Below are 15,367 nucleotides of genomic sequence, written 5' to 3'. Positions count from 1 at the left end.
TTTTATTTATTCCAATACATTTTTCTATCTTAACAGTTAGAATTCTATCTCAATCGATAGAACTCCAAAATAATTCCCACACCAATTATCCTACATAAAAACACTTTTTTAGAAAACTAGTGTAATTATTGCAAAGATTTAAAGGGTCCAGTGTAACAGTTATGCAAATGGAGAACACGGAACTTCTTAGGAGTGAGATTCAACTTCCAGAAGAACAATTATAGTTTCGACTTGGAAAACATGTAACTGTTTATTATCTCTGCCAGTGCAACTTTAAACATAATAAATTCTTTTTAACTGAATTCTTTTGTTAAGGGGTTTTTCTTAAATATATTCTGTTAAAAACAATTAGATTTAAAAAAATATATTTTAAAATGTTATGCATCCATAACTCATTTCTTTATCAAGGTAATACTCGTTTATGCAATCGGATAAACTGGTTGTAAAGTGTAAATGCAACCCGAACACGGAAAATTATACAGTCGTACAAATTCATACTGCATTATGTAATAAATAAAGCTCTTTTTACAGTTTCAAGTTAGAAATATATCTCAGAAAATACATGGAATTCAACTAAATGTTTCTCTAAGTTTTAAATAGTTCCGTATGCTTAGTAGCCTGAAGGGCCAAAGACTCATTTAACTTTACTATATTATGTACGTATGTCAACCCACTTATTTTAAATTTGACTTCAACAAATATAGTGTAATAACATAAAGGTGACAGCTGGTGATTGTAATTACTGCCAATTCAATGTCTACATAAAGATATGAAAAAATAATCTAATCTACTCAATTATATAATTAGTATCGATCCATTATATATGTGTTGTATTGCTTTTTTATCAATAAGGAAACATCACAAATACAAAATATGTAAAACATATACAAGTTATAATTATAAAAGTGCCCTTAAGTACTCATAAAACAACAAAAATTAAAGAATACTATAATAGGCACGAATATATAAACCCAAGAATTTATAGTACCTACTACATATACACAAAAAACAACAGTAACACCAACGGGCTCTTTAAAAGGCCCTTGACAGCAGTCGGCGATAATAAAAATATATCAAATTGGAAAACTAAGGTTTATAGGAATAACAAATTATATGTATATGGGCACAAATCCCGATTTAAGTATTGTGTTCTTTGATATTTGAGTAGCGTAATTATATAGGTAGTGTGTAGAATACTGACCTGGCCCAACACCGTCATAGTTGAAGTCCTTGAGGTAAACTGTGCGTGAGTCGACAGCGTAAAGTCTCCCTCGCACGCCGTGTTGAAGCTCAGATAGAGCACCAACTTCAGATCCATACTGGAGGCACTCGCCCAGTCCTGAAGACAAAAAAATTGTATAAAGATTGCTGCAAGATATCAAAATAGTTTTTGGATAGTATCAACAGAAATACAGGGTCATAATATATGAGAACTAATAAAATATAACAGTAATTTCGTTTTTAAATAATTATTTGAGGAAACTTCTTTTAATACAGAACAACGATTCTTTACTAAACTTTGTGACCAAAGCCTGTGCACTTCCTTGCTAAATATTATTTTACTTCAATATTTCCAAACATTATCACACACACAAATAAAATTATACACAAAAATCTAATGTAATAGAAACATAGAATATAATGAAAACTTTATTAGTTGGTTATTGTTTCAACAAGTATCGAATAAATTCATTTTGAAAGTTCGTGTACGAATTAGGGGCATAAAAGTTCAATATACTAAAAGTGTATGTGAACGTCAATAAACCAGTTGGTCAGGTTCTACTTCCCATAAAAGAATAACGTGAATCCATTAGCAGCGGGAAGGAATGTGCAAAGAGGTTGGAGGGAAAGTTGACAGGAACACTCTCACTTCCGTCAACAAACCCTTGCAATTTGCATGAATAACTTTTATTTATATAGACACATTCAAAATTTAAAACATCGTGCGATTATTGAATATTTTATTTTTTTATTTAACTTTTTTATCTTTCAACTTTCGTGTCGTTAATTTAAATTATGCTCATACATAGATTTTGTCGTTGAGAGCAGTTGGCAATTGGCCTAGTGGCTTCAGCGTGCAACTCTCATTACTGAGATCATAGGCTCGATCCCTGGCTGTGTACCAACGGACTTTTAGTCAATATGCGCATTTAACATTCGCTCAAGCGGTGAAGGATAACATCGTAAGGAAACTGACTTGAACTGCCTTAATCCGAAAAGATCACCTTTTTTCCAAAAATATTTTTTTTCGTTTGATTCATATCGTTCACATGTTTAATACTGTACACGTTTTACAATCCCTTTATTTTTTTGTAATAATTTATTGTTAAAATAATCTTTTTTAATACGTTGCACATTTGATCTACGTTGATCGCATTGTGTACGCGTTTGATAAAGACATCAACGCGTTGACGTATAAACAAATCAATATATAAAACCAACCTCAGCTTTTCATTTTTCTAAACCAATGTTAAACGATTATACTTATAAGCAATCATTTAAAATCAGTATGTAGTAAGTACGTGCAACGTTATAGATTCTACCAAAAAGTGATATTAAGTATTCCTATTAATGCAAAAAAGTTAACAACTTTGACCTGACAAGTAAGACAAGAATGTCTATGTACGACAGCAAGAAAGTACTTTAAAGAAAGTGATCTGCCGTATATGGTCATAGAAAAATCTAACGATGCTCCAATGGTATTTAGACCTAATGCATTAGTTATAGAAGCGTTTGTCGTACACAGTATCGGTAAATCGAGGTGAACCTTTCAAAAGGCTTACAATAAACCATTTCATACAACCACTATAGAACCGGTAATTTTAAGCACGATTATATAAACAAAAACACACTTCAATGATTAGTTTTTTTAATACTAGCAATGTGTTTTTGCGTATTGTAACGGTGAATTTAGTAAATAGACCAGTGTCGATAATTTTTGAAACCAAAAAAAATTACAGTAGGATGAAACCCATTAGAAATGCAGGGGAATATGATCAAAATGAAAGGAAAAATAAATTACGGTCGATCCGAGTTCGGGAAGTGGGAGGGGGGTGACTTTTAAGGGGGAAAAATTGTTTATCTTGATTTCCGGCGAAACTACCAGTCCTATGGAAAAAAGTTAAATGGCAAAGTTGTAGGTCATAAAAAGATCTACAACTTTGGTATTTACAATTTTTTCACATAACCTCGAAATTTAGGTGAAAAATTCAAAAAACCAAGTTTTTAGTTTTTTATTTATATCTTTTTTAAAAAGTTTTTTTTTTCTACGAAATTTGGTGAAAACTTACCTTATTATGTCCCAAATATACTGTAATTTATTTGATTAAAAATATTTATTTTTTCGCCTCATTTTAACTTAATATCAAAAAAGCACCCTAATTTTCAATCGAAAATTCTGACGTCAAAATTTCAGCTTTTTTCAAAAAGTTTGGGGGCTTTTTGTTTGTTGAAATATCTACTTTCTGATGGTGTAAAAAAAAATATACATTACCATAGGAAATATTATTAGAAAATGCAAAAAATTGAAAAAACCTCAAATTCGAAAATTTTCTTTTAATTATGTACAATTTTGAGGTATTTATTAAAATTTACACTTTAATTACTCAAAAAACGTAAGATTTCATGCTTCATTGATAAACGAAAAAATTGCAAATTAAAATATACTTCTATAATTAACAAACAAATAAGTTAATAAAGTTAATATTTAATAAGACATATACAATATTTTGAAAAAGTTGTAGAATCTTCTGTAAATAATATTTGTAGATGCCTATTTATTGCTGTTTTAAGATAATTTATATACCTGAGTGACCTTCGGTGAATTTAAGCCCAGTGTAAGTTATTTCATTGAGAAGTGGGGATAGACCTAGGAGGGTCTGGGCCTTACTGCTACCTGCTATTTCGTAGCAGCTGTAAAAACCGTTAGCCAGTATTCGAGATACAGAGTAGTGTCATCGTTTTTAAAAATACACCTGCAGGCTGAGTTACTCTAAGTGATTTGTGAGAAATTTACTTTATTCAAAGAAAAATTCAAAATTCACCGAAGGTCACTCAGGTATATAAATTATCTTAAAACAGCAATAAATAGGCATCTACAAATATTATTTACAGAAGATTCTACAACTTTTTCAAAATATTGTATATGTCTTATTAAATATTAACTTTATTAACTTATTTGTTTGTTAATTATAGAAGTATATTTTAATTTGCAATTTTTTCGTTTATCAATGAAGCATGAAATCTTACGTTTTTTGAGTAATTAAAGTGTAAATTTTAATAAATACCTCAAAATTGTACATAATTAAAAGAAAATTTTCGAATTTGAGGTTTTTTCAATTTTTTGCATTTTCTAATAATATTTCCTATGGTAATGTATATTTTTTTTTACACCATCAGAAAGTAGATATTTCAACGAACAAAAAGCCCCCAAACTTTTTGAAAAAAGCTGAAATTTTGACGTCAGAATTTTCGATTGAAAATTAGGGTGCTTTTTTGATATTAAGTTAAAATGAGGCGAAAAAATAAATATTTTTAATCAAATAAATTACAGTATATTTGGGACATAATAAGGTAAGTTTTCACCAAATTTCGTAGAAAAAAAAAACTTTTTAAAAAAGATATAAATAAAAAACTAAAAACTTGGTTTTTTGAATTTTTCACCTAAATTTTGAGGTTATGCGAAAAAATTGTAAATACCAAAGTTGTAGATCTTTTTATGACCTACAACTTTGCCATTTAACTTTTTTCCATAGGACTGGTAGTTTCGCCGGAAATCAAGATAAACAATTTTTCCCCCTTAAAAGTCACCCCCCTCCCACTTCCCGAACTCGGATCGACCGTAATTTATTTTTCCTTTCATTTTGATCATATTCCCCTGCATTTCTAATGGGTTTCATCCTACTGTAATTTTTTTTCGTTTTTTACTATTTTTGAAGGCTTCGGCACTGGTCTAAAATATATGTTTAATGTTAAGAAAATTAACCAGTTTACGTAGAATAAAGTATCTTTAATGTATAGAATTCATCAGATGTAGAATTATAAAAGCAACTTATCACAGTGTCAGTTCAATAGTCTTGAACTAAACCAATGCATATTAGTTAACACAACAGTATACTTATGTATATTTAATTTAAAACTTATTATTGTTATCTATGATATGAACTTAAGATTTCTGAATATAAAATAAGTGCGTGACCAATAAAGCCATGAAGGTGGGCAGGTACAGCTGACAGCGTGATTATATTCAACCGGGTCTGCCCGTGAACTGAATACACAAATCTGTGCCCTGGTTTGTTTTAATGTTAGTTGTTTATCGTGTTTCTGTTATAGTGAAACTTTATATTATAAATGCGAAAGCTCATAAGAATGTATGATGTCAAGGTCCGTGTTCTAGAATGTCTATTATCTTATTTTATTTTATTTTGACAATGTACAATACGGGATTGTGACTTAAGATGTGATGTGTAATACGGCTCTTATTCCTTCAGAGGCCGTTCAGACGCAGTTTAAGAGGAATACCTATAACTTGTATTTCTTGAATAGGAGTAAACAAATAATAATATGACAGTTTTTATAACTAGAAATAGCCTTCTAGTATCTGTGTTTGTGAGAACTTGGTATAATCGATTCAATGAGAAAGTTTACATTAAATAACAATGACAAATTCAATGTCCAACTGTGCACTAAACCTTTCTGTAAAGTACCCAAAAAACTATATTACTATTAACAAGCCTTAAAAACAACTCACACCTACCATAACTTAATAAATATATCGTTCGCATACAAAAAATATATTATTATGTATGTATGTATGTTATAAAATAATACTAAGTAGGCTAATAAATTAAGAAAACCATTTGTAAAAACCGCAGAACTATCATAAATGATAATTTGTAAAAACGTGAAGGTCTACCTCTAAATCTATCTAAAAGTATTCTCATAAATATATTATTATTTTAACCAAACACCTCATGCAAAATATAACAAACTACATTGTTATAATATATGAACCGCAAGCCATAAGTAATATATAATGAAAATAATTTGTAATAACCGCAGCACTATAAATTACAATTTTAACAAATGAATTATAATTTCTAGTTCAAAAATGTTATTTCCGGTCGACCCTAAAATTACCTCTGTATTATAACACGATTTCCTAATTTATCTTATTCAAGGGTGCTGCGTCAAGATGCTACAGATATGAACATAATTAACTTAATCACGTCATTAACCTTCCATCTCTGTGTCGAATGGCTCTTAACTATTATTGCAATGATGTAAACGAAAGCTACGCAATTCGGCACAGTAGGGAACATGGCATTTAAAAATTTCTCTTGCAAATGACTGTTCAAATTTAATTATGTACAACTTGAATACATCAAAGAGATTTACTGTGTGAATCCAACTGACGTTATTCTGTATATATGTCTTGAATCAAAAAAAAATATTTATTTATTTATTTAAAATACAGATTATAAGTCTTAACTATTCTCGGGTCGATTAAAAATTTCACAAAAATCTGCTTAGCCGTTTAGGAAATAAACGCGCATAAATATCGTCCAACACACATATGACTTTTAGGGCTTCATTTATTAAACATTACTAAGATAATAAGACGTTGAATAAATATAAATTATTCTTGTAAAAAAGTAGTATATCTAAAGTATAGGTATAGGTATAGGTCAAAGTTCACCCCGCAATTTCCTATTATACTGAGAAACCTTTGACTTGTGTATCAGCTCTTCATGGTGCATTGGCAGGCATCGAAATTACGTTCAGTTCGAGCCTTCTTAGGCTGAGGTTTATAGTGCTAAAAGTCTTTCTCACAAAGAATTTCAACTATCGCAGTAAAATAACGATTTGAACATTGTTTTATCGATTATATCTAGAACGGTAGGTGTCGCGTGATTGGAAACTAAATCAACATTACTGTCGCTCTCTTGAATTTCATAATATTGTAATATTCTTAAAAAAATTGCATAGACACATTACTAACCCAAATTTTTTTATATAGTAGGGGGGCAAACGAGCCTGCGGGACGCCCAAATAGGCAGTCGTCACTGCCCATAGACACCCATTTTTAGTGGGTGCGATGCCGGCCTTTAAGGGAGGAGTACGCTCGAATTTTGAATTTTTGGTGGTCCGATCTCTCAGGGAAGATCCCCGGTTAATTATGAGGTTAATGCATTTAATAGACGAAAATTTGAGATATAATTTATGGTACATGCGTATCGTTTCCACGCACTGTTCTGGTCTTCTTTTTTAAAACAAAGAACAAGATAAAGAACCACCGACAATAGCAAAAGAAATTTTAACCTTATGCAAATATTTCTAAAATAATAACCAAAACAAGTTCTGTGTGTTTAATCGAATAAAATTGATCTACAGCCAGTTAATTTCATCAATGTTCTGTCTGATTTGATCTCAGTGACTTTCACTTTTACTTGCTGATTGATCGATACGGATTCTTCGTGAGAATATTTTGTAGTGACGTTATGTCGCCTGACGAATTACTGCACGACATAGAACTTTACATTGGGATTTAAGTAGGAAAAAATGATTATAGGGTACAAAACTTATAAATAAAATCGTTTTGAAATCGTTTATTTATAATATTTCACTAATAACTAACTAACTAACTAACTAATTAACAAGTTTTTACTGCAACCGCATTAATTTAATAATATATAATATATATAATTATTTTACTTTGAATGATGAACGCAGTTAATACAGATGGCACAGTTAATGCAGGACCACAGTTAAATACGCTAAATGTAAACATATGTCTTATACTCGCGATTAAGAACTCAATGTTTCCTAGATAAATAATTCCAAAGACAGTTTAAAAATTGATGTTAACCACTATGCCACTTATTTTAGTAGAAATACTCGAAGTTATGAGATGCATCCACGTGACATTCATCAGATGCCAGCGCATCGCTTTCCTTTCGCTCTCACTTTCTATGCGTTTTTGCCAATCCTTTCTTACCCCTCTCCTCATCCCATACCCCTGTAACTGACTGACTTTAGATATTTATCCTGCTTGTATGACTTGTGAAATGATGTGCAATTTAGTAAATGTCATTATTTGTGCATTTTATATCTAAACGCTTACTTAACGTTGTTGTGTTGCCAGAGACTACACAATTATTATTGAAATGTGTTGTTACGTCATAAAATGCTACATTGACGATTGAGTAATGAATGTTGGTTACTGTTTGTTTCTTAACAGGGGTAAAAGGTTCTAAATGTGTCGTAATAATTAACCTTTTAAAACGAATATAAAAATAAATTTAGTAATTTCTTTATACTAGACTGGTTTCAGCAATCTTGATCAGAGAGACTTTAAACTAAAACCAATATAAAATCTAAACTCTGTATCATTGTAATGCGAGACCAGATTTATAGTATTTTATGGTGGACATAAAGTAATCAAATGAAGGTAAATAAATAAATAAAACTTTATTTATGACAAAAGGGTTGTGACAAGATTCATCTAACGCTAGTCCCCTAGGTCTTGTCTATTATTAGAATGCATTTGATACATATAAAAATTAGTTTATTTTGAAATATGCCATTAATTTACGGTTATCTCGAATTTATATATTTTTTAATCAACAATATATTTTTGACATGGGGAAATATTAATCAGAGGTAAGTCTCGTCTATGAATTTTACCCTGATGATAATCAGCCTTGCTATTAATTATTTATACCTAATGATCCAGGTGTGGAAGGTATATATGCGTATTTGTTACATCGTTATAATTTAATGAGCAATATATCAAATTTCACTTTGAACACCTGCTTAAAGATATCATTATAGAATTATATCATCGCCCTATATAAAATTAAATAAATTCACACATACCTCAAAACGCAAATACAATTAAATTTACATTAAATCTGTTTGTAAATTAATTAATTTAATTAATTCTTAATGTGTGTGTTTTATTAACATGTACGTTGTTTTTATTTTTAAACCTTCCTTAAATAATAAGTGCTATAATAATTATGGTAGGTACTATGGTTTCAATATTGAACTAATGAATGTAGTTAGAGGGAGTAGCAGAATCGAGTGAAGTCAGACGAACTTTGTTCGTGGATAACTTCACCCTACACTCTTACAATGCCGTACAACCCTCACTATTTGCCATTGTGGCTGGCCCAGACAATACGACATACATTAAAATGAGAATATAAAGTTTTGTTCACTTGGGTTTGTATGAATGAGGAATTGGAAAAGTTGTGGTTTCAGCATCATACCAGTTTGCATTTGTTCTGATTTGGCAGTTTTATGTGTTCAACTTTAGCATTAGGTAAGATGATTTAAAGTAAAGAAATTATCAGAAATAAACTTAAGGTAAATGATAGTAATAATGCCTCATTTGCAATTATTTTTTGAAGACGGTTGTTAGTAACGTTCAATAATTTTCATCGAAGGCTGGTAATATAATTTAATTGTTACATTCGTCTAAAAGCCTGAAATACACATTGAGAAGAGCCATGCAATAACACATATGGCAAGACGCGTATTGCATCAATAACAATGATTGCATACATCGACTCCCACGCTGATTGCCCAATACTATACAATACCGGAGGCATTCTGTCAGATTTCTGAAATATTGCAATGGGTTGTGTTAGACTATTTAGGGCAGTGTAGGGCGGCAAAAGGTAAGGGCTGTATGAAACGGTGTAATGAGTTGTAAGACAAGAGTAGACATACTTATCGCTTTATAGCTACATTTCTTGGACATTTTCGCATTCTGGTTACATTTTTCTTTACATGGGTTAAAGGTGAACGCTTTAATGGTATAAGACGACACCATGTGATTTATATTACAATTGTAAACCACTTTGGTATGAAAAATCGAAGTAAATCCAGCTAATCAACAATGTATTAAAATCTAACGCTGACCTGAGGTTAAACTAAAATAAATGTTTTTTGCAACATTATTATTGCTTACCTTAGATATTGTGTAAGAAGTGTACAGCATTTCGGTTAAGAAATACAATGTGTATAATTAAAAAAGCATTAGGTATATAATGTCTTCTATGTTCGGCAAAATCGACAATACAAAGATCATTTAAAACACATTAAACGACTCCCCAGCAAAAGCGCGCGTCTAAGCTATTTGTTTGTTTGCCGTTTATGAAACCATGGCCGTAAACAATATCTTAGAATCATATAGGCCTAACATTTATTACAAATGGCTATTAATTATTTGAGGCTTATATTATCTATACTCGAATGTATGTATAGTTTTATTATTATTATTAGTTATTTTATGTTATTTATTACAAACAAAAACACACAAAATAACAATAATCAAAGAGAATAAATTAAATAAAAATATAATGAGAGGTATATATATTGTTTTCCTTTTCCCATTCGGTTCGTCAATCTCAAGTATGTAATGCGTGTGTGCTGTGGCTGTAAATGGCCATGCCTCAGCATTTTGCTGAGGAGCAGAATTTTCCACAGCCCTGGTCATTCTGCCAGAGACCACATCAGCTAGTTTGCGCCTCAGACGCAAAGAAAAATAATAAATTAATACTTAGTAATGAAATGATAATAATAATATTATTGAAAGTTAGCAATATCGGTAATGAAGTCTTGTGTCATATGGTGTGAAGTAAATAAAATTAAATTAAAGGCTAAAAATAAGTATATGTAATTGTTAAGATTTTTTTTTTTTGGCGGATTAAAAACTTTTTTTGGATTTTGTGGGATTTTTGTTGTGTTAGATTAATTTTATACCTGCGACTAAAATTAGACTTTAATAATATAGGATGTACATCTATGATTTTGATACATTAGGTCCAAGATTAGTTTCTCTGTGTTCTTAAATATAAATAAATCTGAATTCAGGTAAATATATAATAAAAAGATGTATATATTACCGACAAAGGTTTACACACAAATTTTCCAAAAATAGTAGTGGAATTATACATTCATCTTTAGCTTCACGACCAACAAGATAACAACATATAAAGCATTATTTCTGAGTAATTTTTTTCTCGGCTACTCAAAATTATTTAATATTTATAGATATGTGCTAGTGTCATATTATAAGTGTTATATCGGCGCGTGCACCGTTCAGAGTACCGTTGTGCTTGCCGAGTGAGTGCGAGGAATGTATGCGGATCACTGATCGTCGGTGAACACTGTTCTCTATGTCTTTAATATCGAATTATAATTCTTAATTTAAACATTAAAATAAAAACTTTAAATGTCAGTACTGCTTAAGTTTGGTTTGAATGTAAGAAAAAGATCAGACATTATATAGAAAGAATAGGTAACATTAGTTATTGAGTTTCGCGCTATATTAAATTACTTCGTTTTCCCAGTTAAGTAAGTGTATTTTAAAATCAGTTTTTAGTTATGACATAATACGAAAAGATCTTTTACATTCATTGGAAAACATGGTATTCGTAACTTAAACAATTGTTGAAGTACAAGAAATTTACGCAGAAGAAATGTTCAATATTTTTTTGGTTTAGTAGACACAGGTAAAGAGAAAACATAAGTGAAACTCCTGCGAAAATTCCCCAGTCCTCGCTGGGGAATACGGGACTTCACTTTCACATCACGTCAATACTTCTTGAAAGCCCGATTCTATTATCCGATTTCACGTCCTGAATTAGTATGGTGAATAAAATAAAATAGGTAAACTTCTTTAAATCTTCGTATAAACATTTGTAACACGCCCTTCTTGTTAAGAGGTAGGCAGCGTAAATTTCCTGAATCCACACAATGACAGATCGTTGCGTCACAAAGGAACAAGCGAAAAGGATCGTTATCAGTCGTTAAAGCTAAGAAGTGCCGTGCGGTGAAGATGTAATCAGAACACAAGCGTTTACATAATCTCACCCTGGGGTCGTCTAGTGCGAGTTTATGACAAAGAATAATCCATGTTTTGAGAAGTTTTGAAAACGTGCAATCCTACGTAAGAAGACAATATGACGTCATAAGGCACATTTTAGTTAGGTAACTGTAAAGATATTCATTTGCCGTTAATAGCCTGTCGATATACGAAAACGAGGCAGTAACGTTTTAATTCTAAACTCGCACTAGGCACATACATCACCTGTAGGTATGAATTGGCGGATACTGAGTACGCACTGCAATTACTATTGTGTAAGGCATAATGTACTTTGCAATAACTATAAAAAAAAGAAATCGCTGAATTGCCTCAAATAACCAATATTATTATAACGTTATTTACAATTATCGTTACAAACAATATAAGCAAACCGGTGCTTAAAATAAGCTCCAATAATCCACTCAATTCATTTCTGCTAAATAATATTATAGGCCATTACGAGGTGCTACTGGTTAGATCATGTTAATTTTCCCCCTCCCTTGCTGCAGCGGTGGAGGGTGAACTGGTTGGAGACGAGAGACGAAAAAAGAGCAGAACCAGTAATGCTGGCGCCGGCGCCCGCTCACGGTCCCTTGCATGAGAAGAAGCGATTACAAAACCGTGATAAAGAAGTTTTTGAGATAGAACATAATACAACCTATATTCAATGAATGCTGTGTTTGAGCTATTTTTTGCTTCCCTACAAATATAGGTAACGGTAATAAATCGATTTCATAAGATTTTTTTTTTATTTTAAATTACATTATCGGTATAAGCAGTGTATTTTTATTATCGATCACAGTTTCAATAAATTTTAAATAATAGCCGACTGCATATAATATATATAATTACTAGGTGCCTCCGCGAACTTCGTTTCTCCTTAATGAGATTTTACACACACACAGCAGGTAGGCTCACTACCTGTTTAGTACGTACCAACATGGAACATTTTGCTATGCTATCCCAGAGACTGTTCGGTTTTCCGGAATGAAATCTTTTTAGGTTGTTCTGTTCTGTGAATTTTTCTCTGTATAAACTTCAGAGTTTCAAATTTCAGGGTTATATGTATATTTACTAATGCAGTCTCATAAATTTTTTTATTTTTTTTTTATCTAAAATTGAATGCAAAAAAATATGCACACAAAATTTCATGAGAATCGGGAAAGCCGTTTCGGAGGAGTTTAACCACAAACACCGCGACACGAGCATTTTATATATAAGATAAATAATTTTAATTACATTTATTTCATTGGACGATTGTGTAGGATGTTTCTTTCCTGAAACAACATCTCGGCAGCTCACGTGCTGTAACCCTTTATAATTTAGAGCATATGACACGCTCTCAGGTCATCGTTTATACCAGACATTCAACCACATTTGATTACCATAACTCGACATTTAGCCTAATACCGACATAAATAATTATCACAATGGATGTCTAAAATATTAACACTACATTAAATGTGAATGTCAACAGAGCTCTAAATATTTTAAACGCAATAAAACTTTTTCTTTTGAATAAAAATCTTCTAACAGAAAAAATATTTAGAACTTAATCTCTATTCAGACATAATACATATTTAACATACTTTGTTTTATTATAAATACGCTGAACTTAACTAACTTCACCCGTGTGTAAGTTGCAAGTTTAACGCAATCGTCTATTTGAGAGATTTTGTGAAAAATCTTAGTTTTACACTAATATTATTCGTACAATTTTTTATCTTGTCACACCTATAAGTAGAACTCCGAAAGACTCGTTTATCTACATACTTAAGTGAAAAAAAACAATTGTAGTAGAGAGAATTGTGTCCCAGAGCCGTCCAAAAAGTATTTTATTGACGTAACGAAAAAGCCTATTGTTTTGTAAAATTATTTAATTGTGATGAAATAAAGTTTTCTCCACATTTACAAAGCGTTTGATTACAATAACACATAATATAACGGGACAATTCAGCTTCACTTTCTCACGAGAACTTCTCAAGGTGACGAGAGATCTTGTCATTGTTAGTTTAATATTATTTACATTTTATATTGCTGTCAACAAAAATAGTATTTATATATATTTACATGGTGTAGTAGTTACTAGTAAGCCAAACATATAAGCTATCTTTAAAAATATTCTTTTTATTTCTTAGACTATTGATAATAATGTATTATGGGAAAATAAGATAAGATGCACAAAACATTTATCATTTCCCATAAAAATAGCGTGCGAAAAAAAAAATTTTTTATTTATCAATTAAAATTACAGTACCTGCAAACTTATTTTGTAATATAACGTCTTTAGTTGTATGACATAACGGAGTGTTTGCAATTTATTTAGGCTAAAAAGTAGGACATATATCTCGTGTTCTTTCTATTTCTAACATGTATTAAGTGTACGAAAAATTAATTCCGAACATACAACGCATTAAGGCACAAATTGTTTAGAATGTATCGTCATGACAGTTAGTTCGCGAGATTAGGTTACGATATAATATATAATTTGGAGGGCAACAGGTCAACTTTCGTCGTAACTGTACAGGCATTGGATGTGAGAGGATTGCGTATAATATCCAGGTTAATCGTGTGTAACTAAGGCTAAAACTAGGCGTTCCTGAATTCAGGAATCGCAATTGTGCGAAATACTTTTTTACATAGAAAAATATTTAAAAATGTATCGAATGGGTTATACTAGTTGCATACTTAGATAACGTGAGTTAAATTTGGGAAGCAAATGAGATTAACAGTTGAAATAAACATAAAAAAATGTTATCTTAATCTCGGAATAAATATTTTTTATAGTTATATATAACTTATGTATATATATACGGATAGAAGATATGTTGAGGTGCCTAGTCATAGATTATTTTTTTTACCAAAAACAATTTAGTAATTTTAGAGGCAAAGGAAAGGAATAAATGTGTCACTAACATTTTGGTTACAACTTTACTGGCACAAGAAAGTTGCCGCGTCGCATGATTCTCGCTTATGAACTCATTGATTTGCAGCTGAACAACATGTCTACGGTATATTTACAGTTAAAACAGCGGAAAATATTATTTTAATCGCTCAATACTTGGCTTAATCCGGAAATACATCTTAAATTAATTAAATACAGCGAAACGGTTTCGCTGTATTTAATAAGATATGGCTCAATCTAAAACTATTTTTTAATGTAGCTTTAGTCTGTATTTCTTTTCGTTATGATGTAATTAATTATAAAAAATTAAGTATGCCGGATTCGCCACTTTTTAGTGTAATTATATTTCTCTTCGTCTTATTCTATACAGAAGAAAGCCTAGGACTTAATTCTTAATTAACTGTAGAAATTTATATGGCAAAGAAACTCACCAAAGGCCAGCAGCAGCGTAAACGCCGCTAAGCCCAACATCTCGTCTCACTACGCGCACTATTTGTATTGCACGGATAAGCGCACCGAAGGCGTGCGCGTGCGCTAAGTCACTGGCAACAGCTGTCGTGTTGACTAAGACATCAGCCATCATCCGA

At 31.2% G+C, this 15,367-nt stretch overlaps 1 protein-coding gene across 4 annotated transcripts in view; it reads right to left on the bottom strand.

The window, feature by feature from the left end:
- LOC110992333 (protein Skeletor, isoforms B/C) overlaps nucleotides 1-15,347 on the bottom strand; it is a 42,957-nt gene extending 27,610 nt beyond the window's left edge. The window contains exons 1-2 of one of the 4 annotated variants that reach the window (XM_045633440.1): nucleotides 15,212-15,347; nucleotides 1,202-1,339 (exon numbers count right to left, since the gene is read on the bottom strand). In XM_045633440.1, coding sequence (XP_045489396.1) covers nucleotides 1,202-1,339; nucleotides 15,212-15,251 — 178 coding nt within the window. In that variant the 5' untranslated portion in view covers nucleotides 15,252-15,347. The remainder of the gene's footprint in view (nucleotides 1-1,201; nucleotides 1,340-15,211) is intronic. The other 3 variants (XM_045633434.1, XM_045633432.1, XM_045633447.1) reach the window with 3 other exon arrangements.
- Between the last annotated feature and the right edge of the window lie 20 nt (nucleotides 15,348-15,367).

The sequence above is a fragment of the Pieris rapae genome, chromosome 2 (genome assembly GCF_905147795.1).
Source record: "Pieris rapae chromosome 2, ilPieRapa1.1, whole genome shotgun sequence".
NCBI classification, from domain to species: domain Eukaryota; kingdom Metazoa; phylum Arthropoda; class Insecta; order Lepidoptera; family Pieridae; genus Pieris; species Pieris rapae.
Note: the sequence above shows the minus strand (reverse complement) of the source record. Positions and strands in the feature narration are given on the sequence as shown.